This window comes from Nilaparvata lugens, chromosome 2 (genome assembly GCF_014356525.2).
Source record: "Nilaparvata lugens isolate BPH chromosome 2, ASM1435652v1, whole genome shotgun sequence".
Taxonomy (NCBI): Eukaryota; Metazoa; Arthropoda; class Insecta; order Hemiptera; family Delphacidae; genus Nilaparvata; species Nilaparvata lugens.
This window is the reverse complement of record NC_052505.1, coordinates 71,235,843-71,263,690: the sequence shown is the minus strand read 5'-3', so window position 1 is coordinate 71,263,690 and position 27,848 is coordinate 71,235,843. Positions and strand designations below refer to the sequence as shown.

The 27,848-nt window shown below is 33.3% G+C and overlaps 1 protein-coding gene across 2 annotated transcripts; it reads right to left on the bottom strand.

Annotated features, from left to right (window-relative positions):
* Nucleotides 1-120: 120 nt before the first annotated feature.
* Nucleotides 121-27,635, bottom strand: LOC111057183. Of its 2 annotated transcripts, none has more exons than XM_022344623.2 (11): nt 27,366-27,635; nt 22,838-22,990; nt 20,460-20,659; nt 18,092-18,271; nt 16,480-16,604; nt 15,270-15,410; nt 11,195-11,479; nt 10,376-10,435; nt 9,194-9,419; nt 5,000-5,217; nt 121-3,461 (listed from the first exon to the last, which is right to left on the bottom strand). In XM_022344623.2, the coding sequence occupies exons 2-11, from the start codon at nt 22,962-22,964 to the stop codon at nt 3,224-3,226; spliced, it is 1,800 nt and encodes a 599-aa protein (XP_022200315.2). In that variant the 5' UTR covers nt 22,965-22,990; nt 27,366-27,635; the 3' UTR covers nt 121-3,223. The 2 variants fall into 2 exon arrangements, with proteins under 2 accessions (XP_022200315.2, XP_022200316.2); XM_022344624.2 differs by having other exon boundaries at nt 625-3,458; nt 27,366-27,634.
* Between the last annotated feature and the right edge of the window lie 213 nt (nt 27,636-27,848).

Below are 27,848 nucleotides of genomic sequence, written 5' to 3'. Positions count from 1 at the left end.
GCCTATTTTACAGAAAAATTATCAATGAAATTGGATTACTTAGTTTTGCAACATTAAAAATTGAATGGGATATGATTTTACTTGGAAAGTAGAGGATATACGATATAAAATTCATAAGCAATCATTTCAATTTTTTAATAGTTTGTGCTTTCAACAACTCTGTACAATTTGAATGGAAACAACAGTAAAACTTTCATATAAACTACGAATTGAAAACAGGGAAAATATACATTTTATATGAGTTTGAATAATGTACATAAACATTTAACAGATTAAAATTAATTATCAGTAGTTAGACGAACCATTTTTGATGTAGCTTTTTCGAATGAATATGGGTCTTTCAATTATGTAGGATATTATTGAAGATATCTGTGATCTAAGAAAATATAATAATTGAACAAATTGAATTTTAGCCTACTAATATAACAATTCATTCACACGTGATGTTAGTTTGGGAATTAGCCTACCTTTAGGTAGATTAAAAAATGAGTAAATTGGATAACTGAATCCACAAAAGTTGGTCACTTTTCCAAGCTCATTTGTAAGCTCTTTCACATCATTTCCATCTAATCGTAATGACCATTCCTTCATTGTGTTAAGGAAAAATATTACATACCAAGAATATTTACAATATAAATTATTTGATTATTCATTTTCAGTCCTTCATGATACAATAAATAACTCTCATTATTTTCTCTAATAGCCAGCACAGATAATATTTACAGTATCACATTCAAAATATGCTATAAAGGAAACAAATTGAATTTCTCTCTACAGTTTCCTCACAAAAAAAATATTCTAAAGATTGATTAGCCTTTTATTTGAAAAAATCACAAAAATATTATTTCTGAAGAAGATTACTATTTAAAAGTATTGTTATTAATTGCCGGTTTACAGTCACCAGCTGAAAATTAAGTCAAATCATGAAGAATTCTAAGAAATAGATAATCAGAGAAAGAATAATCCTACCGGCCAGAAAACTAAGAATTCACCTGCAATACTTTTATTTGTTTACAGTAGGTCTCCAATATTGGCAACTCATAGCTAACAATTTTTCTAAGAAGTTAAATTATGAATGTTTATTTTAATTTATCATCATTCAATCATATAATCGTTTGAATGTATATATTATAAAGTTAGTATCTGGCCATTATGATAATCTGATATTCTTATTTAGAGTGGATTGTTTCAACTTGAAACAATTCAGCAAATTTGAAAAACATTTGTGCGAGTAATTTTCAATTATAATCTCTAAATGAGACAGTTTGTTGAAAAACAGTTCACCAATGATCATGTTCAAAAATAAGTGCAAAAACCCACCTAAGCTGTAACATATTACATATTAGATGAAATTTCCATGAAAGTTTGTCTTAGCAAATATTATAGCCTAATCATTTGAGCTTGAAATTCTACAATATCGTTCAATGATGAATGTATTCGATTACGATATTACAGAACTTCTAGCACATTTCAATTTGATAAAAGCTTCTTAATGAATTAGTAACCAGACGTACATCCACTTTTCCCAATTTACACAGATTAGAAATAGACGATTGGGCCTTACAGAGGTCTAGGTTAAGGTGAATAGATAGATGAGCTTCAATACAGTTCGTTTGTAGGTTCTTATTCCTATAGGTAATGAACATCACATATTATTCAAGGAAATATGATCGAAGAATTGTACAGCTATTCAAAGTAGTGTAATTCCACATTCCGACAACAGTAAATAAATGATACAGTAGTATCCATTGCTATTCTCTGCAATATTATAATATCATATCAAACATTATTGCTGTATCTCAGAGCTAAAGGAGCGTAAGTCAATTCTTTGACAAAATTATGTTTTAGTAGGTCTTGTTCAGTTCTCCAAACTCTATAACGCAAGTCCTCTGCAGTTGATTGTTTTGAAGATAAAGAGCCAGAGCTGAAAGAGCGTAAGTCCAGTAAGCATTAAAACTGAAACAACGTGAGTCCAATAACTGACAAGTAAGTGTAATGCTGATTCGACCCAGGCTGGGAGTGTAATACTTTTTGGGCTCTCCTGTAAAATCAGCCGTTTGAGACTTACGCCCTTCTAACTCTGAAGTACAGATTATTCCTTCAAGATTTCAATATTGAATAGAATAGCAACATATTTTTACCTAAAATATAAACAGGAAATTGACTTTAATATTTTTTTACGGATGATGCCCACATGAGATTTTTGTTTGTGCGTGGGTAATTATGAGAAATTATGAGATGATCAAACGTTCATGCCTACTGGCGTATTGTTAGTATATTGTTAATTGTTAATGATTTTAAATATTTGACTCGGTAGATAGAACATTATTTGCCCATTTGAAGTGAAGTACAAAACCGGAGATTTTTACCGGCAGGTAGGGTAACAAAGAAGGATGCTGGATCTTCTACAATTTCGATCCGAGCAGTTTTAAAAGCTCAAGAGTCAACCGTAGGAAACAGTGCTAGAGTCAAATAGACGTATTTACAAACTATTCCATGGTCAAATATATTCATGACCTGGATCTAATGCAGAATTCAAGCTACAGTGCAAATTGGTTATTGCGGTTTTAGAGTTAACACGGATATAACGTTATTTATTTATGGGTCCCGCCAAACTATAAGTAATTTACATTGAAAAACCTCGAATTTATCGTTAGTAAATGATAAAACCTCTAATATAATGTCAATAAAATTGGGCCGAGAACTGAGAAGGTAACGTAGCCAGACGGAGAAAATAAATTTTCTGAGAGGAATGTGCAGAAGAAAATTACAGACTTCTTTGTGCAGTAGGACTTCCTATAAGTTATAAATTGTCATTATCATTTTCGTACTTAGACATTACGGCCTATGTGTGTTCGTTTATACTTCATTTTGATTTTAGTTTTTAGATAAGATTCAGTTATACATATATAACTGTTAAAGCATGTTCCTAAATTTACTTTATAAAAATTGTGTTTTATATATAAAACTATTTTTATAAAATTTTTCCTCGGTTTAGAAGATTTTAAACCCTCTTTTATAGTGACACTGATAGCGTCATTAATAATGTGTGGTCCTTTAAATTGCGTTATATTCAGTGCGGTCCTTTGAATGAGGTTATAACCAAGTTGCACTGTAACTACTACTTTTGTGAAGGTTTTAAAATAAATTGACAGGATCGTAGCAAGTGATGCAGAGGATAGCAATGGTTGAGCAATGGTAGGAGAGCGAACCCATAACCCAGCTAGACATAGATGCCAGAGTCGATGAGACTTCGGTTGCATGCCTTGCACGCGGCGACGCCGACCTCGTTGATGAGGGTGCAGGCTTCGCACTGCTTGCCTCCGGGTGCCAGGGGGCGCGGCTCACTGCTGCCACCCACACGCGACTTGCTGCATATTTCGCACACGTCCCGGCTGCCCACGTTGTGGAACGTGCAAGACTTGCACTCCCACTTGCTGCTGGCGCCCTCGTTCACCCTGCTGCAAAACAAGCTTCACTCAATACTCTATCTAATAATCACTCAAACCATACATAGCATAGAAAGATATCCCATGGTATAGGTCGTTTATGAACCAAATTTCAAACCGATTTTTGTTAACTCAAGCCGATTACTGTCGTTTATGTTCTAAATTTTAAGCCGATTTTTGTTAACTCAAGCCGATTACTCTCGGCTACTGTATATTATTACTGTTTTGTTGGGGTAAGTGTGTGAGAGTGGCACAGTATGAGAGTCAACCAGTGTCACATAGCTTCACGAAAATAAAGTTACCAGGACAATCAGCTTGAGTTAACATTGAAAATTGGAATATGAACGCCCATGAGATACCATGAGTTATATCTTCTTGTGACCTATTTTTTACATTTTTGTCTAAATTAACTTTATCTCATTAATTTATGCCATCATGAACAGGGTTTGCCTGTTTTCCTCATCCAATATAATTTTAATCAGTGATTTTGAATAAATAAATATCACAGATGAATAACAAAATAATTGGTGAATTTCTAAGTACAAAATAACTCAGTTTTTCACTATGTTTTGTAAAAAAAATTGTTGAAAATAAATGAGAAATTGATCATGAATAATATCCATAATTTATAATCATATAATATGATAATTATAAAACTAAAATCCAAAGTAAATTCCAGATGATTGAAAATATTTAATTGGTATTTTTAATTAATAATTATATGATTCTTATTGTTTAAAAAGTGTTTAATTGATCAACTTTAGTGTCAAAAGCTGTAAAAGATGAAAAAATTGTGAAGCAGACATATTAATTCGCGGACTATCATCAAATCGCAAGTGGATGAAGCGTTATCAACTTTTGATGAACTGGAATAGAAAATGAGGTGTCGTGGATTTTCATGTTCATTTCTACAGTTGATTATCCAGGTCATCTCTTCGTATTGCTCATACAAATAAGGAAAATGCCAATGAAGATGTCATCCAGAAAAAAATGAATATTTCTACAGACCAGAAAAAATTTGTAATACGTACACGTTTTGGTAATAGCTTTTCTTCTATGCATTGGAAATAATAATACAGTATTTATAAATCGCCATAAATAATGATTGGGGGGAAGAAAAAGAGGTATGAATCTGGAAAATATTTCTTCTCTGATTATTTCACATAACTCTTGAAGATTGGACAAATCACAAGGATGAAAGTAAAGCTCATTTCAGATTTATGAGAATCTCTATTATAAAACATCCAATGAATTTATTTTTATTGAGCCAGTTTCATACTTGAAGAAAAATCTAGATATTTCATAACAATAAAATCTACACATCATCAATGACTACATGTCAGTATTTAAATGACATAATAGAGTGCTACATAAGTTCTCCTGATTGATTTATCGTCATCAAATAAAGAACGTTCTGAATGTATGAATTACATTAATAAAATCATATAAATCACAAAGCAGCTAACGATTCCCCACCAGATAATCAAACAAAAAGATTAGCCAGAAAACCTGGAAATATAAAGCCGAATCTAAGAAATTGATGACGGTACCTCTTATTTGTCCAGTCGTCATTAGTCAAGTTGACGCGGAGCTTCCGTGTGTCTGCGGCCGTTAGATTATTGCTCTTCAAAGTGGAGCTTTCAGAGGGCTTCTTGTCTCGATCAGGCTGCTGCTTGGTGTTGTAGGATTGTGGCAACGGCGCATTGTCGTAGATACTAGTTCTATTAGATACTGGCATTGGCTCTTTTTTCTCTTCGTAATCTCGAATCTGCAAGATGATAATGATAAATTATTATGAATCACCCTGGAGATGACAAATTGAAAATAATTATCAATAAATGAGAATCAAATAACATTTCAAAATCTATACATTTTTCACTAGAAAAAATTGTAGAATAGAATGATTAATCAATCCTTAAATATAACTTGTAAAATTAAAAATTATTAATCAATTAAATTATTAATTATTTGTAGTTATGTGAACAGTAGACCTCGCGCTCAGTAAGTTACATTGACCTGTTGTTATGTTTTCTCAAGAATTAATAATCAAAAATCAATTTATTGCCATTCTTTTTTTACAAACAAGTGATACAAAAACATTCTTATAATGTTATAACTAATTATAATCTAAACTAATTTAAAAACATATTCAACGAATGTTTTCTTTTATTTTAATATTGAAATAATGGGCTCTCCCAGAAAAGCTAATGCTTGAGCTCTGGAAGAGAGTTCAAAAATGTTAAAGGTAATTAGGATGGATGTCTAAGACAATTTAATTAGTACCAGAAGAAAGAATATGCAATATAAACACTAGAATATAAATGTATTTACAATATAACAATGTAAGCACTAGAACAAAAAGTCAATTAATCTTCTGAAATCTCAAGTCCGAAGTAAACTTTCCTACATACCCACTCTCTTATTTCATAAATTAAACACATCAATAATTTATCAATTTCAAATGTCTAGAAAAAATCCTAAATAAACATAGATCTTTCTGTCCTATCGTACCGTGACGTGTCGTCCCGGAATGTGAGTGTGAGCGCTGTTATCAGGTCTGGCTGCAACTGTCTACAACGTTGATGGAAAGATGCATTTTCAAGATGTTCGATGTTTTTGAACGGGTAGTATTATTTACCGAGCGAAGTGAGGTCTAAGATTCAAGTCGACGGTTTGGCATTTCTCTTAATGTTTAAATGTTTGAATGTTTATATATGTTTAAATGTTTATATGTTGCGCATTTACGGCGAAACGCGGTAATAGATTTTCATGAAATTTGACAGGTATGTTCCTTTTTAAATTGTGCGTCGACGTACATACAAGGTTTTTGGAAATTTTGCATTTCAAGGATAATATAAAAGGAAAAAGGAGCCTCCTTCATACGCCAATATCAGACTATAGAATTATTCATCATAAATCAGCTGACAGGTGATCACACAGATGTGTGGAGAAGCCAGTCTATTGCTGTATTTCCCAAAGACCTTAAAGAGATATAGACCCACAATGCCTATGCCTTCCCAATGATAGCTCTTACTTGAAATTGAAGGCCGCCATTGGGGTATTTTAGCACGAGATATTATATCTATATATATATGTAATATTATAGATTACAAAGGCAATGGTAAGGCGATACAACGGTTCTGGTTACTGGTAAGGATGATAGCGAAGTTATGATTAGGGCTGAAACGGCTATGCATCAATTCAACAATTGGTTTGGTCATAATGCATTGAAGTTGAATATGACTAAATCCAACTATATCAGGTTTGCCGTGACGGGACATCATGCTGAACCTTCAAACCTGAATGCTTCAAATGGGAGGGAGTGCTTGTCTGTTGAAGTGACTAGTTTTCTTGGAGTGGAATTGCAAAAAAATATGAAATGGGATAAACACTTCTTGGAAAAACTTAAAAACAGCTCTATCATGCACTTTTTGCACTGAGAACTGTGAGGACTGCATCCACTATAAAGACAGCTCAGAAGGTGTATCATGGATATTTTTTAGCCCTAATACGCTACAGCATCTTCTTTTGGGGGTATAGTAAAAATAATTTATATAAAATATTTAAGATGCAAAAGAAAGCTGTTCGTGTTTTGGAGGGCTTGCGGCCATCCAATTCATGTAGGCCCATTTTTAGAAAATACAGGTTTCTCACGGTTCCAGCATTGCACTTCCTTGAGACTGTAAATTTTGTCTTCAGAAATTCAGAGAGATTTGAGGGAAATGTAGTTTGCCATGGCTATAGCACAAGAGCAAAGAGTTCAGCTGTATATCAGTACCCCGCTCTCAGACTGACACTTTTGGAAAAGGGACCATATTATTCGGGACTGAAGCTCTTCAATTGTCTACCTGAAAGAATACGGTTATGTGGTAGTCATAGGCTTTTCTTGTCTTCAATTACTAATGTACTTGTGGAAGCGTGTCCCTATACAATGGAGGAATGTTGTGGTGCCTTCATACTTTGAGTTTATACAGATGCATACACTTTGCATAGAAAAATGTTCATGACTTGTTACATGCCACTTGAGCTCTGCTCAGATTTGTGGCTTCACGTAACAAATGACAATAATAATAATAATAATTAATAATTAATAATAATAATAATAATAATAATAATAATATAATAATAATAATAATGGTATGTAATAATCTTATAGGTTGCCCCCTCAATGGCCGATTTCAATTCCAAGTACGACACTAGTGCTGCATCTTCAAGGTCTTTGGTATTTCCATAAGGTCTATAGTTTCAATCAGGTACTTGTGGATGAGAATACTGCGTGAGGTGTACTGTTCACAGAACTACTAGTAGTCAACTGTCTACTAACATTGATGGAAAAATACATTTTCGAGATGTTCGATGTTTTTGAACGGGTAGTATTATAGTCCACTAGACAGCTGATTTATGATGAATAATTCTATAGTCTGATTTTTACTCTAATATTGGCGTATGAAGGAGGCTCCTTTTTCCTTCATATTATCCTTGAAATGCAAAATTTCCAAAAACCTTGTATATACGTCGACACGCAATTTTAAAAGGAACATACCTGTCAAATTTAATGAAAATTTATTACCGCGTTCCGCCGTAAATGCGCAACATAAAAACATATAAACATTTGAACATTCTAACATTTAAACATTAAGAGAAATGTCAAACCGTCGACTTGAATGTTAGATCTCACTTCGCTCGGTCAATTATGAGCCTCAAATAGTTTCTTGTCTCTCTTGAAATAAATTTAACTTTAACGGTTTCCAACAATAAAGACATTTCTACCATCATCAATTTTGATTTAAAATGTTAATCAGAAAAGTATTTATCCTTCTAGAACCACAAATTTCTACTGCACTATACGTATACGGTTGAGATTACAAAGGGTGGCAGAAACCAAATAACCATATTTGAAAGTAACGATACATTCCACATATTAAAGGCATGCAAATGAGAAAAATCACAATTTATAGAATGAAAGTTTAATGGTAATGCAAAAGAAATATTAATTGTTGAAAATAAATCCCAATAAACGCGACCTAATATGATCAAGCAGACAACATTCAAAGTTTTTCACGAAAACGCTCAGCATTTCAACTGGTATTGTCTAGTTTGTCACGTGAAAGGTAATTTTTGAACTGAGCAATTGTGCTAGATTTGTGTGCATGAATTTTGCACTTCATATAAACCCCCCGACACCCCAGAAGAAATCAGAAGCATCACAGTCGGGTGGGGGATTGACTATGTCTGCCAATATTTAAATACATGCATTACATCTAACACTCTCAAGGTTCAAGCTACCTTCGCCGCTTCACTATGTTTGCACCCTAGTATATTTGCACCCAACTGGTCTCATCTTGCAGAACGCACCTGCAGCTCAAAGTCAAATATTTTATGGAATACGTTCAATAGTTTTTATATGAATTATTATCATTGCAGTACTTGAAGTATGAATTACTAAGAAGCAAAAAAGCTAACTCAAGGAAATGAAAATGATAAAATTTGAAAATTGTTTTTCTTTCCAAACCATTTGAAATAAGTCTTCTGAAATTTTTGATTTATTGAAACAACGTATAATTTTTTTAATTAATATTATTTTTTATTTCTTCCGTTTATTTTACTTACATTTCAAGTTTCAGGTTTACTAGACTAGCTATTCATGAAAAATGAAGGATTTGAAAACAATATTTAGGCCTACTAAACTCTAGAAGCATATTTTCAAAAATAAATAATATGAATTATGTGTTTATTAGATCAACCTTGGACGTCGATTTCCGGTCGGAGAGAGTGATTTGATGGCTGTCATCTAGACTGAATGTCTTCATGGCATCCTCCAGGTCAGGAGGTGGTTCTGTTCTGATCTTCTCGCGTCTCTCTTCTGGGTCTTTGTAGGCCCAATTCTCTCTGGCCAGCTTGGGCACTGTTCGCTTCGTTGACGATATGTCATCTGAAGTTGTAGACCTACTATACATATCAGATTGGTACCTATGAACATTTAATTATTATTGATATATTTTTAATCGGGTAATGAAGGGTTTCAAATGAATAAGATAGAATACAACTCTTATTAATAGAATACAAATATATAGTATACAGCTCTTATACATATAAAGAAAATAAAAATCTCAGTACCCTTTTTTATAAATATTTTTTTGAAAATGGTATAAATGTCCGAAACATGTTGTGATAAAATATTTCAAAAAAAGGGTACTGAGATTTTTATTTACTTTATATTTATATTACAAGTAGCCCTATACAGAAAAGAGATAAAAAAGATAGCTCTTATACAACTTATTTGAATGAATAAGATAGAAGACAAGATTCAATTGTTATCTTTTACTCATTTTGCACCCTAAGCCTGTTGTCTCCATTAAGTCAATAAATAAATCTTGACTTTCTATTTCAAATATATTTTATACTAATGAAGATTGTTCATTTCATAATATTTTTGCCAAATTTTGCAAGAAAATCATGTTTGAGCTCCAAATTCGAACTATTGATTATTTAATTCATGTATTAAAGTATTTTATTATTACTTTGCTTATTACAATAATCTTGAACTATGGTTTCAACAAGACTCGACTATATTATTCATCCCAAAGACTAGGAGTATTCGACTTCGGATGGATTTATGGTTGGTTGCAATTGATTGGATTTGGTAGCCACTTAATTGATGGGAATGTGACCGGTATGTTGCTGTGAAAATACTTTTCATCCTCATATAAATAGAAGTGAAGTATTAGTATTAAATCGATGCTCAATGGATTTGATCTGGTCGGAATGTCTGAGCATTGTTCAGCTGATTAACAAATGAATTTACGAATGAGGAAACGGTGAATTGAACAATGAATATTTCACTTTAATGTAACTTATAGTTCCTATACTTGAATAGTTTGAATTGAAAATAATTGATATTAGAGAGTACTGTGAATTCTATTAACCTTTTTGAGGATGAAATGTCATCTGAAGTCGTGGATCTGCTGTAAACATCTGACTGATACCTGTAAACCGTACGAAATAGCACTTTATAACATAACAATAATAATTGTAATTATAATTATTTCAACAATATAAATCTATCAGTTAAATAAGTTGAAATAGGATATAATATGATTAGAGTTTTATGCATATAATTATACGATCATCATGCTATTTAAATAGTATTTTAACCTCATCTCTCTTTTATTATAAATGAAGAGTAAACTACTTGCAAGGGGCCAGAAAATTACTGACAACCTAAAACAACAAATTAATATTAGTCCAGACAGTGGAAGCTAGTTCCTCAGAAATCAATTATCCTTACAAAAAATAGGAGCTCTCAAACAGATTAAGAAGATAGAACCATCTAAAGAAGTTATAAGTAAATGAGCGTCATTCTAAAGAAGAATCTTATGAAAGCATACATTCAACACTATTACCCTTGATGAGGTATGCACTTGATTTTGCTTTCTATTTAGGGGAAAACACAAAAATGTCCTACCGTTAGTGGCCAGTCTAAAAGTCAAACATGTACAAAATCAACAAAACTTGAAGAAAGGTCATAGTGGATTTAAGTTATGTTATTTTGTTATAGTGGATTTAAGTTTTTGTTCTTGTAAACTTGACTTCCAGTTTGCAAAATACTACTGTTCTTGTGAACTGGATTTCCAGTTTGCAAAATACTACTGTTCTAGTAATATTTCTTTTCTTGTAAACTGGACTTCAAGTAAGCCAAATACATTAATTTCACACAAACGTCAAGGAAACTAGTGTGGACCGACCTGTCTGAGCCATTGTTGCGATGATAGTCGGTGGTGTCGATGCGGTGATCGGAGGAGCTGCGCCGATGCGTGGTGGTGGGGTGGGTGGGGTGATCAAACTCGATGAGCTGTGCGGTGGGCACACTGCTGCACATGGGTGACGCATACCCATTCTTCAGCGGCATGTGCGCATGCGTGTGCGGGTGTGGCTGATGGTAACTGGTGTAGGGTGGTGCGTACTGTTCGTGCGGCTTGATCAGGTAGTGCGGCGGCTGCGGCTGCGGCATGCTCATCAAGTCTAGGTACCTGCCAATCAAAGTGCTATTACATTGGCCCATATGAATAAAACCAGAGCAAATGCTCATGAGCAAGAGCATGGAGCATAAGGTTTTGCTCATGAGCAAAAGGTAGAAGCAAAAGCATTTGCTCATTTTTATATGAATAAGCTTTACCTTATACTCTTACCTTATGCTCCTGAACTCTGGAGCAAATGCTCACGTATTTTAAAGATTTTCATCAGCTGATTCGCTTTTGTAGCCTTACTTTGTTTTTATAGCTCACGGAAGCGGTAAATATGCAAGTAGGGTGCACCGCTTGTGTTTGCGTCATCTGCTCTGTTTTCTATTTATGAATAGAGTTTTAGGTTAGTTAAGTTTAGAATTTTGAAATAATAGCGTGAAAAAATGTCATCTCTATAATAATCTTCAGCATATTCTTATAATATCAATAGCCTTCTTATAATCGTCTACACTCTCATCTTCTTAAATGCCTATTTCCTATTTTGTGATGGCTATCTTTATAACAGGTAGCTATCTTTTGTATTTATTCTTTTGTAGGGATAATGGTGATATGTATCATGGTTGAATCTAAAAAAAGTTTTATAGTTCTCAACTATTGGTTGTGATCGTATCTGGTATAGTTTCCTCTTCCTCATACGAATTAGTTGAGCCATTTTACTAAGAGCAAAAGGTGATAAGCTGCTCTAGACTAGACTCACCTTTTTTTGAAGCATTTGCTTCAAAAGTTGAGCAAATGCTCTAGTTTATTCATACAATTTTGAGCAAAAGCTTTTACTTTTGCAAATGCTCAAACTATTTTTTTGATGAGCATGAGCAAAAGGTTTTGCTCACGTTTATTCATAGAAAATGAAGCAAATGCTCCATATTTTAGAAGTATAAGCAAATGCTCAACTTTATTCATATGGCTCAATATCATCACCTGATATTAGATCTGTCATTCATTTCTAAAGGCCACCGGTACTTGATAGTATTATTACATAGAATCACTAGTTCCACTAGAATTAGTAGTTTTTTTGGCACTCTATTGCCCAATGGTAATATTATGGATATTTTGAGATACAAATCGGATACAGTTATTGGATATTATGAGATGAATACTGAAACCCGGTCGTGTCATTTAAATAAATAAAAATGGTACTAGTGATTCTATATAATCATGAAAAATGATAAATAATTTAATCAATTTATATTGCGTAAGGTGCAAGTACAGTGGATTTGAAAAGTAAATAGTAAACAACCCTGATTATGAAATAATTATTTGTGCAACTAGTGCGCAAAGTGACAGTTTGCTGCACCGAAAGAAACGTTTACGGAATTGTTTGTTGAGTGCAGCAGAGGAACTTTGTGCACGTATTTCAGATTAAATTTTTCCTGCAGTTACCATTGAATATGAAAAGTGGGTAATTATGGGTAAAATTGCCTGAAATCCATCAAATGTTTGTGTGTGTGATGCTGTTATTAACAAAAAACTTAATTTATTGTCAAATTGAATGATAATGTAGTAGTGTGTGAATGAAGGGGTGGCTGTCACTGATGTGGTGGCTGTCCTCGGTGTCCATGTCCTTGTCCATCGTTATTATTATAATAACAGTCACTGTTACCAACTTCATTTTGATTTTGCTGCACTGGTGCTCCATATAACCTACTAACTATTTTGCGTTGCCATGTTGCAAATCTGGAGTGCAGAAAAAAATTTTCCCGCACTAGAGCGGAAAAGTGATTCTTTGCGTTCTGTAATCAGTGCAGCAATGGCCACTTTTCAAGGTAACTGTAGGAAAAAAATATTTATTATTACCAATATAAATTTTTGCAAAAAAGAAAACAAACACATAAAATTTGATTCATTATGAATCAGGAGAGACAATTTTGGGCAGCCTGTTGTCCTCTCCTCATTTTATTTTATATTTTGATTCCAGCCTTCATAAACAAATGAACACTGAAACTTTTTTATTGCGGATGATGCTCACGGAATCTTTTAGCTTGTGTGTGGGTAATGGAAAGTGGGTGAATTGATGAGACGATCAAAAGTCCATGCCTACCGGCGGGATTCGAACCCAAGACCAGGTAGCGCTAGCAGACTGAAGGGCACAAGGCATTAGTCATCTCGACTAACGATGCTGGCAACCAGAATATACAGAATAGAGGATAAATAAAGAAATGGCATGTTAGAGAAAAAATAAATTGAAGTTCAACATCAATTTACTTTTACAAAGCTCCATTGAATTTTATATAACCATAACATTTGAAAAAAGTTGTTTTTAATGTAAATTATTGAATTAGAATGTGACATAATATGACCAAGTTATCGACTGTAGTGTAAATTGAAGTTTTGGGCTTGAGCCTATTGTGCCTTTTTGTAAGTTTTAAAGTTGTTCATAAGTAATAAACAAAAGAGTGAATGTTATTCTATCTAGTGATGTTAATTAAGTCATTTTCAAGAAATCTATATAATTTTAGCAAAAAAAGACTTGAACAACAATCACCTTTTGCAAAACTACAGTAAATTGCTACCTTTGTATACTTTCTACTTGCCTAAAAAACTAGCAGTTTCAATATATAAATACAAATGAAAATTATTTAGAAATCATATCTGTTCAAATGCTAATGAATATATAATAATTATTAAACTAAAATCCAAATTAAATACTATCGATCAGCCCGAAGACTCCTGCTAATGCTACTGCAAATATTAACATTAGGATGAACAACTAGTAAATTAAATGAGAGCTACCATCCAAAAATAATTTTTTATTTTTGCAGTATATGAATAATTCCAGCACAGACCTTGGTTTGATGATGTCAAGCACTTGATTTTTATTCTAGTAGTGGACAAATAGTTTTTCTTCACATAAATGATTAACAGAATCCCGAAAACTAGGCATGACTCTGCTTATTAAATGGAATCAGCAAAATTGCAGCCTATTACACGCATTGATAGATGTGATCCTTATTCCAAACAAGCAAATTTTTTCAACGTAGCAACAACTTATGTCATTCAAGCTATTTATTAAAGAAGACTATAATAGAAAATGATTACTAGGTACCTCATTACTTTGATAGGAAGTCCTATACTATTAAACGAGCAATTTCTGTTTATATATCTGTATGTGACCGGATTTCGACAACGGCTCTAACGATTCTCACGAAATTTGGAACAAAGTAGGTTTATTATATGAAAATTTGATTGCACCAGGTATCAACCCTGGGACAACTCGCTGAAGGTTAAAAACAGCTGGAAATTTTGTCGTCTGTCGATACCGTAATGGAAGTGAGTGAGCGAGTGTGTGGGTTATTATCAGCTGATCTCACAAGAGGAATAATCAATCCAGGAAGAAAAACTCATTTTTGTTTATTTCTCTTTCTTTTAGAAAACATGTTTATTTCAGAAAGTCCAAAATAGTAACTAGATGCTGTTAGTGTAGAATAGTAAATAGTATATTAACAAATATTGTAGCAAACATAATATATAATTCTAAATCGAATTCATAGTATAACTATTTGTAATTGACGATGTGTTTGTTTTTTGAAGTGTGAATAAATTGTTATTTTGATGAGTGATAGTATCTTAACCTAGATTTTGATTTGGACTGTTCTGTAGTATAAATTTGGAAAGGGACAGTTTTGGGCATAAGCCTGTTGTGCCTTCTCATATCAATTTAATAATAATTGTACGACTGAAAAAATCAATAAATAAATATAAACTATGAATTCAATCTTTCGCTACAAATTTTCTTTGCTTTTACACTCCAGAGCGAAGCTTGGACCCCCGATATTGATTGATTATCAGTAATAATTACCTCGGTTGGCCGTAATTGTAGTTGTAGCAGGTTGTGGGCATATAAGGGTAGGGATAAGGTGCAGGTGCAGGGTAGCCAGCCATCATAGTGCAGTTGTCAGCATGAGTACGGTAAGTGTCCCCATGTATTCTTTGGTGTAACCTCAAACACACAAGAAAAAAACTAATCAATTCATTTCTATGTAAAAAGCCTCATTCAACATTTATTTATTCATTTATTGTACAACATATTACAATCATAATATAATTATGACATTGAAGGAAAAACTAGGCTGAGCCTGTTCTATTTCTCTCCAAAAATTTTGATAAAATGTTAATGTTGTCCAAAGGTTGAGGTTATGATATCACACACTGCTTTGTCACTTGATTTTTGGTCCAGGAATAATAATTTGAAGATTTTGAATTTCGAAGGTTGACATGATACTTCAAATGAATCACAGAATGTATGACAATGAATAACATATATTTCTTATAAATCAATCTTGGTAATTAATATTGACTTTGATCCTAATAGAGATTTCAATGAAATATATTACAATGAGGAATTGTTTTGTGGTACAATACGATAAAGAAGAAGCTGACAAAAAGTATTTGTAAGTAGTTAAGGGATATGACATTCCAGCATAGTGATCTGGAGTGTTCCAGCTTCAACCTGTTATCGCTGCACTAGTTAAGAGTTCGGTTCAATCCTATTCTTCCAGGAAATATCCTCATATCCATGAAAAATCACAGACTCGCGTGAGCTATATATCAGGAAGCAGTACTTAGTGACAAGTGCATTTGGTTTCAAAAAAATTCAGACACATTTGGCAAAAATAATTTTGAACTGGATGAATAAATGTATGAAACACAAACTTATCTGAATCAAAACTGTATATATAAAATAGAATTATAGTACTCTTAAAAAACTAATAAAATATTAAAAAACAAGAATACAAATTGTAATGTAACTACTAGTTTCGGTGATCACACCATCGTCAGGTTATAAACTCAGTTTTAACAAGAAAGATAATTAGCTCTCGAAACTAGGAGTTACATTACAATTTGTATTCTTGTTTTTTAATATTTTATTAATATTTTAAGGGTACTATAATTCTATTTTAATATAATTCTTGTATTTTATAAATACAAGAAAGTAGCCCTGAATTCATACATTTTACAAAACTGTATAATACGAAATTTTTGTTCAACTCAGACGTATTCGTTCTTACCTGTAAGTTATTGCTTGAATAGCTTCTTCAGGGTAACAGACATTATTCTCTCGAAATCTCAATACGTCCACCCAGCTGCACGATTGAACAGACTTCAGTACTTCAGCATAAATTTTTCCTATGATCTAAAAATCGAACAAGAAATAATAATTTTAGATATAGAGTGACCTTCACCTATAAACAATCATTCATCATCACAATGAAAATTGAAAAACGAGCATGATGGTGGCCACTAACGACGGACCAAGTGTGTCGAGCATGTGTGAACGGTCATGTCTTCGAATGAAAAAGACAAAAGGCTTCAAACGGACAACAAATGTTTGACAGCAGTTACTAACATAGCATAATTTTAATGGAAAATTACAAATCATAATTATACAAAAATAATTTAACCTCAAATAGGGCAGCTGAGGGAAAAATGAACAACAAAAATCAAAGATACAAAAACCTGACCTAAAAAACGTGTTGAAAGCTTTTTGATGACACAAAATGTATGACGAGCATATGTTTTCACACATGTTCAACACACTTGTTCCGTCGTTAGTGACCACTTCAAGAAACATACTTGAAAGAATTTGGTGCATGGAGTGGTTTGGAGTTTTTACTTTCCTTGTCCTATTATCATAGGTAAGGAAAGTATTGCTTTCCGAAAAAAATTAAGGTACCACAATTTCTAAATTTCTATACGTTTCAAGGTCCTCTGAGTCCAAAAAAGTGTTTTTTGGGTATTGGTCTGTGTGTGTGTGTGTGTGTGTGTGTGTGTGTGTGTGTGTGTGTGTGTGTGTGTGTGTGTGTGTGTGTGTGTGTGTGTGTGTGTGTTTGTGTATATAAGTGTATGTCTGTGTATACTATATCTCATCTCCCAATTAACGGAATGACTTGAAATTTGGAACTTAAGGTCCTTACAATATAAGGATCTGACACGAACAATTTCGATCTAATGCAATTCAAGATGGCGGATAAAATGGTGAAAATGTTGTCAAAACCAGGGGTTTTCGCGATTTTCTCGAAAACGGCTCCAACGATTTTGATCAAATTCATACCTAAGATAGTCATTGATAAGCTCTATCAACTGCCACAAGTCCCATATCTGTAAAAATTTCAGGAGCTCCGCCCCATCTATGCAAAGTTTGATTTTAGATTCCCAATTATCAGGGAAACTAGCGTCAGGTGATAAATTTTCATAACGGCAAGGAAAGTTGTGTGAGTGCGCAACACCAGATTTTTATTGAATCATTAATAAGCAATAAAATCGTTATAGTGCGTGCGAGATGGAATAACCATCGTGTCTACCTATAACACCAGTCTGCAAGATGCAAGAAAGGTACGCCATTCTTTAATTATGAATATAATTACTGTTTCAAGTGAACCACGCTGTAGACCAACATATCTTTTACCTGACTAAATTTATCAACTTCATAAATCAAAGTAATTTCTTATAAATGGCCGTTTGGAGTGAATTTCGCTGTAAATCAACATATTTTTTGCCTGAATACATTTATCAACTTCACTCAAAGTAATTACAATAGAGAAAAAGAGCAACAACATTAATTTTTTTAATATCTGTTAATTGATGAATAATGTTGTGATGCAATTGATGTGATTGCCTGACCTGACATTCGACTTGCGCTATGAGTGCGTCGAGGGAGATGATGTTGACGCGTTTGAGGTCGAGTGTGCCGTCGATGACCAGCGTCGACTGACTAGTGTGCTTGTAGCCCATCGCCTCCAGCATCAGCTCCGCCCCCACCAGGCCGCTCCACACGTGGTGCTTGTAGTAGCCACAGTAAGTCTGCAAACGACAATCGTCAACCAATATAATCAGCTGATCTTTGACTATTTGAATATAAAATATCAAGGAATAAAACATTTATTTCAATTAACAATTAAGAATTTTTGCAAGTGATGTCTGAGATATCATGTTTTGCCATCTGCCAAATGTTTCAAGTCACAATGTAACAGTGTAACAATGTAACAGGAAATATGTTAAAAATAGATTTTTTACAAATTTGAATATATTTTTTATCAATCAATTGATATTATGTAGAAGTATTGATATCAAGGTAACCTAACTTGAACTGTTTGCTAAGTTGTATGGGTTATATAGTTCTCAATTTAGGTTATTAATTTTAAGATTTTATAATATTATAGCCTACCAGTACAAACACTTATCAAATTTTGCCATATTTTGATAATTGGATTATAATACAAACCGGTAGAAGAGTGTTGAGATATACTGTATATACTTATCAATATTTGTCATCTCAGGGATTGGAAGAAAATGCTCTATCAGGCTTGGGAAAGGCCTATATCTCAGCTATTTACAGAGATACAACATATCTAAACTCAATTTGGTCAAAAATGTGACTTATCAGCTTTTGTCATCTACCCACAGATTTAGTAGTTGGGAAGTTGAGTCAATGCAAACGCAATATTAATACAAGCTGTAAAAATAAACACACAGGATAAATTCATGAATAAAGGTATGTAAACGTACAGTAGAACCTCGATAACTCGGACTAACTGGGACCGGAGCCGGTGTGAGTTGACAAAAATCCGGATTGACCGGAGAATGGAGAAAAACATACAAAAAGTAGCTTACTAAGTCCCGGTTGCACAAAAGCCGGTTAAATTTTAACTTTGATTAATTTCACGAGAACCAATCAGAGAAGGCCTTTTTGATAAGACGGCTTCTTTGATTGGTTCTCGTAGAATTAATCACGATTAGAATTTAACCGGATTTTGTGAAACCGGGTCTAAATTAATAAATAAGATATTATTGTCAGCAAGCCAAAAAGCTAGAAAAAATCAAGAATTTTCCTGCGAATGATCTCCAGCAAGATTGATTGATTTCGTGAAAGTACTGTACTTTTACAAGTTGTACTTGATCAACAAATATTTTGACGAGAATTTATAGTTTGTTACCTGTTCCTGAAGCTTATTTGTGGGAGAGAAATAAGAAATCCGTATTTATTTAGCATATTAAAGCTTGAAACTTCAAGCCTGCTACGATAGATTTATTCTCAGGTTAAATACAAACCTACAAATCTATTATTATTGCTCCAGGCAGACAGATTTCAAACTGAATACTGCAAGTTGATGCAGCATTAAATGTTTCAGATCGATCTGCTAATAATACTCCCAAATAAATGAAAACAGCTTTGAAGTTATCTACTAGCGTTTCATTCTATATAATCATGAACACATAATGAACAATACTGTGAGGTATGGTGAGGTATAATATCATAGGATAACTAACCTATTCTATACATCTTCTGATATATTTTCTGTAGAAAAATTCAAAAACTAAAATTCCTTGTTTTATTGTTTTGAAAGTGGCTTAGAAAGAGCTTGGTTTGTTCAAGTACACTTGTGCCATCAGAGAACCTTGAGCAGCATACACGCAGGGTCAATAGTAGCTTCCACCAGCTGCTGTGGGAACGCGGGATAGGAAATGTCATGTACTGGCAGCAGCTAGTGGAAGCTACTATTGTCCCTGTGTGCAGGCTGCTCAAGGTTCCTTGATGGCACAAGTGTACCTAATTGAACTAACCACGTTCTTGAAGCCTCGATTAAGTTTGACAATAGCACAAACAAGTTTAGTGGTTGAATTTATTTTTTTTGCGGGAACGCGGGATTGGAAATGTCATGTACTAGCAACAACTGGTGGAAGCTATTATTGACCCTATTGGCCCTTGGAGGCTGCTTTATTGAAAAATAGTTACAAGTTGGGAGATCAGGAAACCAAGAAGGCCACATTATATATTCATGCAATGAAATTAGTCCAGGAATTACATTAATTCTATTGATGTATAACATGTCACCCAATCTTGTTGCAACTATACACACTGAAAATTTGAGTTTGATTTGAAAATGAGCAATAGTGTGCTGTTTCAAATCATCCATGTCACTCTGCCTAAACTAATAAGAAAACAGAATATACAACATACATACTATACAGAGTTGCATTGGAAACTGACTTTGATTTCATGATATTCTTTACGCCAGGGCTGCGTGAGGAGGTTGTCTGCATAGTTGGCGATGGCCGTCCATGCCACAGTTGCGCGCGGAGCAGTGAAGTCACTCTTGGACGTCACACTTCGATGCAGGACCTCTTCAGTTGCCGGCGAACTGAACTTCCGTTTGTGAGGAGCAATGCACAAAAAATCATGTATAAGACCTACAACAAAAAATAAAGAACACATTAAATTTCAAGGGAAATCCATGAAAAAAATGAAATAAGCCTGTTCAATTTACCATAATCTCTTTTTTAGAATGGTAAACAATCAACGTGTTATAAATGGATCACATACGTTCGAAATACAAAATAAATGAGTAGAAAATGTCTCTCACTCTCAGATACAGTTTTCATGAATAATGGACATTGGAATATACTAACTCTGATGACTTGACCTTCAAAACAATTGCAAATTTCCCGGGCTGACAAATAATTTTTGAATAGTAGCGCTCATCGAATCTGGCTATTTACCCTGTTGTCAATATTTGCATTATCAGATGTCTTCGGGGGTGATTTACAGCATTTAATTTGGGTTTACGTTTAATAATAATCATTAATTCATTAGCATTAGAATAATTTCAATATTTCGGAAATTTCCACCTGTAGAATTGCAAATTTTATTCGCATGCTGACAATACACATTACAAATATGAGATTTTTACACCCAAAACTGCTTTGAGGAAGAATTTGAAGTTTTAAAAACTCCATTTTATATATTTCGAGAGATCATCATCATTATCCTAGCATGAACAAAAAGGACATAATATAAAATTAATAGTATCTTAATGATGAAAGGAATTAGTAGTTTGAGGATACAAATGATCACAATACATGATTATATTATAATTATATTATTATACAATGAAATTCTTAAAATATAACAGTATTATGAAACTTGATCTGGCAGTAGTTCTCCACAACATCGTCTCCTGACATCTAAGGAAAATGATGATAACTCCAAGGGATAAAAGGTAGGAAAGACAATTTGGACATTGTCATTTCATCTGGATAGGATTGAAATATTTCAAAAGATTAACTACTTGAATCTTTCGAAGTCTGTAGCATTTTCTGTTGCAATCTAAAAAATGTCATGAAGAGCTTAAAAAAAATTGGAAGCAAGTACTATTTTATGCACGAATTTAGAAAGACTGACCCCTTTGGCTTGAGTCCAATTCCTAGTCTGTACACCCAACAATTATTGTCTTTGACGACACAAGTAAAAAATCATCATATACACATAAAAAAAGTCTTACATTCCTTGAGATTACAAGATTTATATCATTCATTTCAAAATGTCAATGCAATAGATTGATAAATTCACACCAATGCTACTTTTAGGCCTACTAATCAGTCATACTTTTAGACAGAAGCAAAGTAGAAACTTCAAGGCAATTATTTTGGATAGTGAATTTAATTTTTTTAAATGAAGAAAAATGGATCATTGGATCCGCTGCTTCCGCACATTTTGTATTCAATAATGAAATCGGAAGTTATATTTCAGAAACGATCATAATAAAAAAAACTTAATTACCAAACAAAATTATTCACTACAATCTAGCTCTAGATCAAGTACAATACTTTCAAATTACACAATAATATAACTCTATTTTGTTGTATATCATGTTTCGAGTTTTATAATAAACATTGTTATAAAGTAGCGATCATCTGAAGAAATATTGAACTACAACCCCCTATACTGCAATATAAGAACATTATAAATATGAATCTATAGTTAAAACCCATAACTTCAATCCTACTTCCAATTCCTTCCAAGTAACCAGGTTTAATAGACTGATTGTTTGTGAAGGAAAAAGTTGTGAGTCTAGGTAAGATGTCATTACATGTATCTTATATATATGATCTATTTAATGCCTTATCAACAGGAATTCGTCAGCTGGATTCTAAAATCCAATTTAGGATAAGATTGGTGTTGTAGCTGAAGCAGTTATGTTTTTATGACATTAGTGGACTGTTAAATTGATAAAATTTCCGAATGTGATATTCTTCCTGTTACACCTTTTAAAATAATGGTTTTGAGTTAAGTATTTGATAATTTAGTTGTGTGTGTATGTGACAATATTTTATCAACGATAATGTATGACATTGATAAAATTGAATGAAATCTTCTAAGCTTCAGTACTTTGATTCATTATGTGACAAGATGCATTACATTAAAAGTATATGACATTTTTTCAATCTCAATCTATTTCCCTTCTATGAAATGTCATGTACTTTTAATGTAATGCATCTTGTCACATAATGAGATCAATTAGATCAAATTTGTGAATAATTAAGAAAATAGTAGAGGGAGAAAGTTTGTTTAAATTGAAGATGTATTACCTTCGAGCTTCTTCTTTATTTCAATCTTGTAAGGGCTCTTCTCGGCGAAAATGTAAGCCTGATGCTGGTGCTCTATATAGTTGAGAAGGTCGGAAAAACGATCACCTCGCATTGTGCACCCCGCCATTCCCTCTCACACTCTTCTACATTTATCTGAAACCAAACCAAAGACATAAGTAATGAACGCAAGAAATAAATGAGCTTGAGTTTCTTGCATCAATACAAGGTGGGCATAAATTTTGGAAACAACCTAAAAAACCATTACACAATAAGTATATTCTTTGACCCTAGATTAAGACGTCAATATATATCAAGCAACAATTGGAAAATTGGTTAAGAGTGAGAAATAATCATGAAATTTCACAATTGACTTGAAGGGATTTGTAATTTATTATTTAATCCTACAAAACTGGTTGTCATGAGTCAATGATAAAATGATAAGGTGTCGCTTAATTTACAAAAGTTATCAATATTCATGTTTACATTGAAATAGGTGATAAGTCACACAAGTTATACCATGATTAAATTGAAATAAGCTAATAGTAATTATTTAATATAATACGAGTAATTTGAATAATAATGGAAATTGTAATTAACGTTTCTTGAGAAAATAGTGTAAACAAAATGAAATAATATAGTAGGAATATTTCCAATCTTACCAAAATTCAACAACTTAAATCACACATCTCACAGTAAAATATCCTATAATAAATGAAACACGCTATTTTATTTCATTGGTGGAATAATTATAAATCTAATCTTACTGACTGTTATTGTTTAGAATGCAAACATATTTCAGTAGTATCTGTGTTTATCAAATTGACTAAAGCCACATTAGTTATTACAGTAGATAATAATAATTAAGGATGTACACACTGTTTACAATATTGTTGGTTTACAAAGTCCACAAACTATTTCTAATTTGATAAATGAAAATACGAAATTCTAATAACAAAGAAATGTTAAAGTTCAACAATAGTAATAGTCATGTATTTTAGTTTCAGTTAACATTTACGGTATATTTAACAATGCTGTGATTGGAGGATTATCTAATATTCTTTATGATCTATTTGTGCAGGGCAAAGCTCTTTTTTAGTATTACTTTAGTAGTTTTATTATGTAGCCAACTACTCATAATTTCTAATATTCAGAACTTCCGTCCGTCCTCAGTACTTTCATACGTCCGTCTGTCTGCATATGTCTGCATGCAGATGATCAGATGATGTTAAATTTTTTCCCGTCTATCTGTGGCTGTGTTCGTTCGCCTTTAGAACAGAATACAGGTAGCTCGTTGGAGTAAGTGATAGCGCGCCGGTCTAATAATCAAGAGAGCCTGAGTTTGAATCTCAACCGGGGTTGAAGCTTTTGACCACAGCACAATAACAAAGATACGGCTACCCCGTCTTTCGGAGGAGGCGATAAGCCATCGGTCCCGTCTACCTAAAAAGTAGTCGTCATCTCTCATCATCCCTCTCACTCATTACCCACGCACAAGACTAAGAGGTTATGTATCAATCAATCAATCAATCAATCAATCAAATAATTCTTTATTCATCATTGCATCAATACAATATAAATAACGTCACAGTAAAAGAGGTCAAAGAATTTCAACATTAACAACAATTCAATTTAGATACTCCTGAATTGAGTACAGGCTTATAGAAATTAAATATCTCTTCAGTTCTCTCTTGAAGTCTGCACCCTCCTTCTCTCTGACATCAATCGGCAGCTTGTTGAAGAACTTTGCTCCCATGTATGATGGCCGTTTTTCAAAGAAGTGTCTCCTGTGCTGATGAAGTGCATATGTTCTCCTTGAGCGTGTATGATACCGGTGGGTAACATATTCTTCATTTTTAAATTTCAATGTCAGAATACATTCCATTATGTACAGTCCATAAATTGTCAATATGTTGAGGCTTTTGAATTTTTCTCTCACAGACTCTCTGAAACCTAACTTCAATATGATTCTGACTGCTTTTTTCTGAACTGTGAATAATTTTTTCAAGTTTTCAAGAGATGTTCCTCCATAGAGTCCTACTCCAAACGCTAGGTGAGAATGAATGTTTGCAAAGTAAATGGTTCTCAGTGTAGCCTGACTTGAATAATTCGACAATACCCTGAGTGAATAGAGGCCAGAGTTCAGCTTCTTCAATATGCCATCCACATGTGACTTCCAAGACAATCGTTGGTCTATTGTCAAACCCAGGAACTTTGAGTTTGAGGTTTCCTGAAGTATGTGACCATCAACAGTGAATTCAGTCTCCTCATCCTCACGAATTCCAGCTGAAAACTTTATAGCCTCACATTTAGTTGGATTCAGTCTCAAGCAATGATCCTTGAAGAATTTGTCAAGCTGAAGCAGACCTAAATTAGTGCGTTCTTCAAGTTCTTCCTCGTTGTCACCAGCTACATTAAGCGTAGTGTCATCAGCATACATACACAGCTGCACATGTGAATTTCGAGGTATTTGTAGGTTCAAAACTGAAGGGAGGTCTTTCAAGTAGATAATGAAGAGGATAGGTAGGATATGTAGGTATCAACCTCAGTATTATTATTATTAGGTGTATTGTCTGTGGGAAATTTTCTATTGTAAGTTTGTAACCTAGGGAGAAGTTGAACAAGAAATGATGATTAGTATACCCATAATACTAATAAAATTACATGAATGAGAAGTATTTAAGGCTATGCCGCTAGGCATAGAGAGCGGTTTGATGTCCCTAGGGTGCGATTCCAGAGATTGCAAGTATGCTATAGAAGTACAGCACTACACTACTTCAACAGGCTGCCTGCAGGGGTGAAGCAGTTGGAACTCAGCGTGTCACAGCGAGAGTTGTGTTGTGACCGGTTTCCTGAGAGTCGGGGCTTATTGCGATGTCCAAAATTTCTGAATGATGACCTGTATCAAATTCTATCTGGCTGAATTGCCATTGAATTGAAGAGCAAGGCCTTGCTTGAATTTTAATTGAACATTGCCATCTTGATCAATTGCAACTGTTGTTTTTAGTTTGTTTTGCATTTTATCCAAACTATGACGCCATCGATACTAAAAGAGCTGGGTAACACACAGGTTCGAATCCCGCCAAATCCCTTCGAATAGGCATAAACGTTTGATAAACTCATAATTCATCCTCGCACAGTTCCAATTACATCCACACAAGCAGAGAGCTTATGTATGCATCATCCGCAATAAATAAAAATGAATATTATTTTATAATAAATAATCATATTACATGATTATAGATTAAGAAGACGGTATGAGGAAATTCAAATTCTTCAAATTCAAATTCTTTTTATTGCTGTAACATTTTTTTCAAAATGCATAACAAAGTCAAAACATATATAAAACAGATGAGTTAAAACAGTCATAAGATCACAGATTATGTATCACATATTATCTAACAGTTCATTTTTATTGTATGGACATTTTTCAACAAGGAAAGTTTTTATTCTATTATTAAAACATTTAGTCTCTAGACATTTAAACTTATCAAGATAATGTGCTACACTGTAATGCGCAGGAGGAACACTCTGGACAATACGATTAACATTGTCTAAAAAGAAATTATTAAAACCATCTGAAATGTGACCATCACTGTCAATACACTTTGATACATCATTACAGTAGCCTGAAGGATACTGTCTATAGCCTATATAGGCTAACTATAGCCTGAAGGAAAGAAGCATCTCAAAGATCAAAATGGAATAAATTGTTGTTAATTCATCTTCTTTTCTCTGATGACTAAAATTGATTGAAATAAATTGAATCAGAGACAAATAATCTTAATAAACGGTATCTTTACTCATGATTGTATCTACCTCCAGACTCATATGAAATATACTCTACACAGAAGAATTATATAATTAACTAGCTGAAGAATTATTTCAAAAAGTATATTCTTTCACAGTTATACAATTTCACTGGAAAATCAAGTGTTACTTGTCTATAAACCTAACAAGAAATCTATTCAAGTTGTACTATCTCTAGATTATTCTCAAAATGCTTAGGGTATTGTTTTTCTAATACTTAATAAAATTATTCCATCAAGGACCTATTTTATGGGCTAAATACCTTGACTTATAGTTACTAACCAATTAATTATTATCATGAAATAATCCGTTGTCATGTAGCTTGATTATCAAACTCACATAACCTTAAATCTTAGTTTTGAATTCCATAACTCAATTTAAATTGAAACATGACACAAGTAGTATGGTAGACTAACCAGCTTCAAAAAATCAATGTGATTATTACCTCTTAGACTGAAGAATTGTATAACGTATTTAAAAACAAATTATATTACATTATTGAGTTATGTTGAAACTTCCTACTTGAAAGAAGAGTAATTATAGAGACAGAAGAATACATTAACTTATACATTCAAGGAATTATGAGTTATTTTCTCTTGCTAATTCGATATTATCTTTTTATGACAGTAGTTTATAGATGCAGTGAATGAAATATAGAAACGAAATGAATAGACAAAGGTATTAAAAAGTGGGAGGAAGATAATTTGAATTTGTAACTTACATTTCACTTTATTTGAATGTTTGCTCATAAACATGATATTCCAAATACTTAAGCAAAACCCGCTGTTTGCAGATATTTCTTCTTCGGAATTGTCTTAGTGGTAAGAGTTGAGTATGGGTGAAAATAGTGATATTACTTGACAAATAAGGATAAGAATTAGAATTCTATCTTTTGACACACGACACTTCCTAAATAATTACCAAAAACAGAAACTGATCAACAATACATCTACAGCAGTCTGCTACAGACAGGTGATCAGAAAGAGAAAACTGAAGGGAAAAAGGGAGAAACGATGAACAAGATCAGTAGAGTGCTGGATCAGCTGTGTGCTGTTGCTTGAAGCGAAAGTACATCGTTAGATGGCGTTGTCACTGGTCAGTGCCGTTACGTGATGACGTCATCATGTATAATGAAGTCCACGTTATAATGGCAGAAAGGAAGATAGGAGAACAAGGTTGCCATCCTCAGTCTTGTTAATGCCTT

Excerpts from the sequence above, each read along its gene's own strand:
- LOC111057183 (XM_022344623.2), bottom strand. The coding sequence starts at position 22,964 with ATGGCGGGGTGCACAATGCGAGGTGATCGTTTTTCCGACCTTCTCAAC. Across the intron at positions 15,411-16,479 it reads ATTCAAGCAATAACTTACAG|GTTACACCAAAGAATACATG; the intron begins GTAAGAACGAAT and ends TGTGTGTTTGAG. Across the intron at positions 3,462-4,999 it reads GACGACTGGACAAATAAGAG|CAGGGTGAACGAGGGCGCCA; the intron begins GTACCGTCATCA and ends CTTGTTTTGCAG.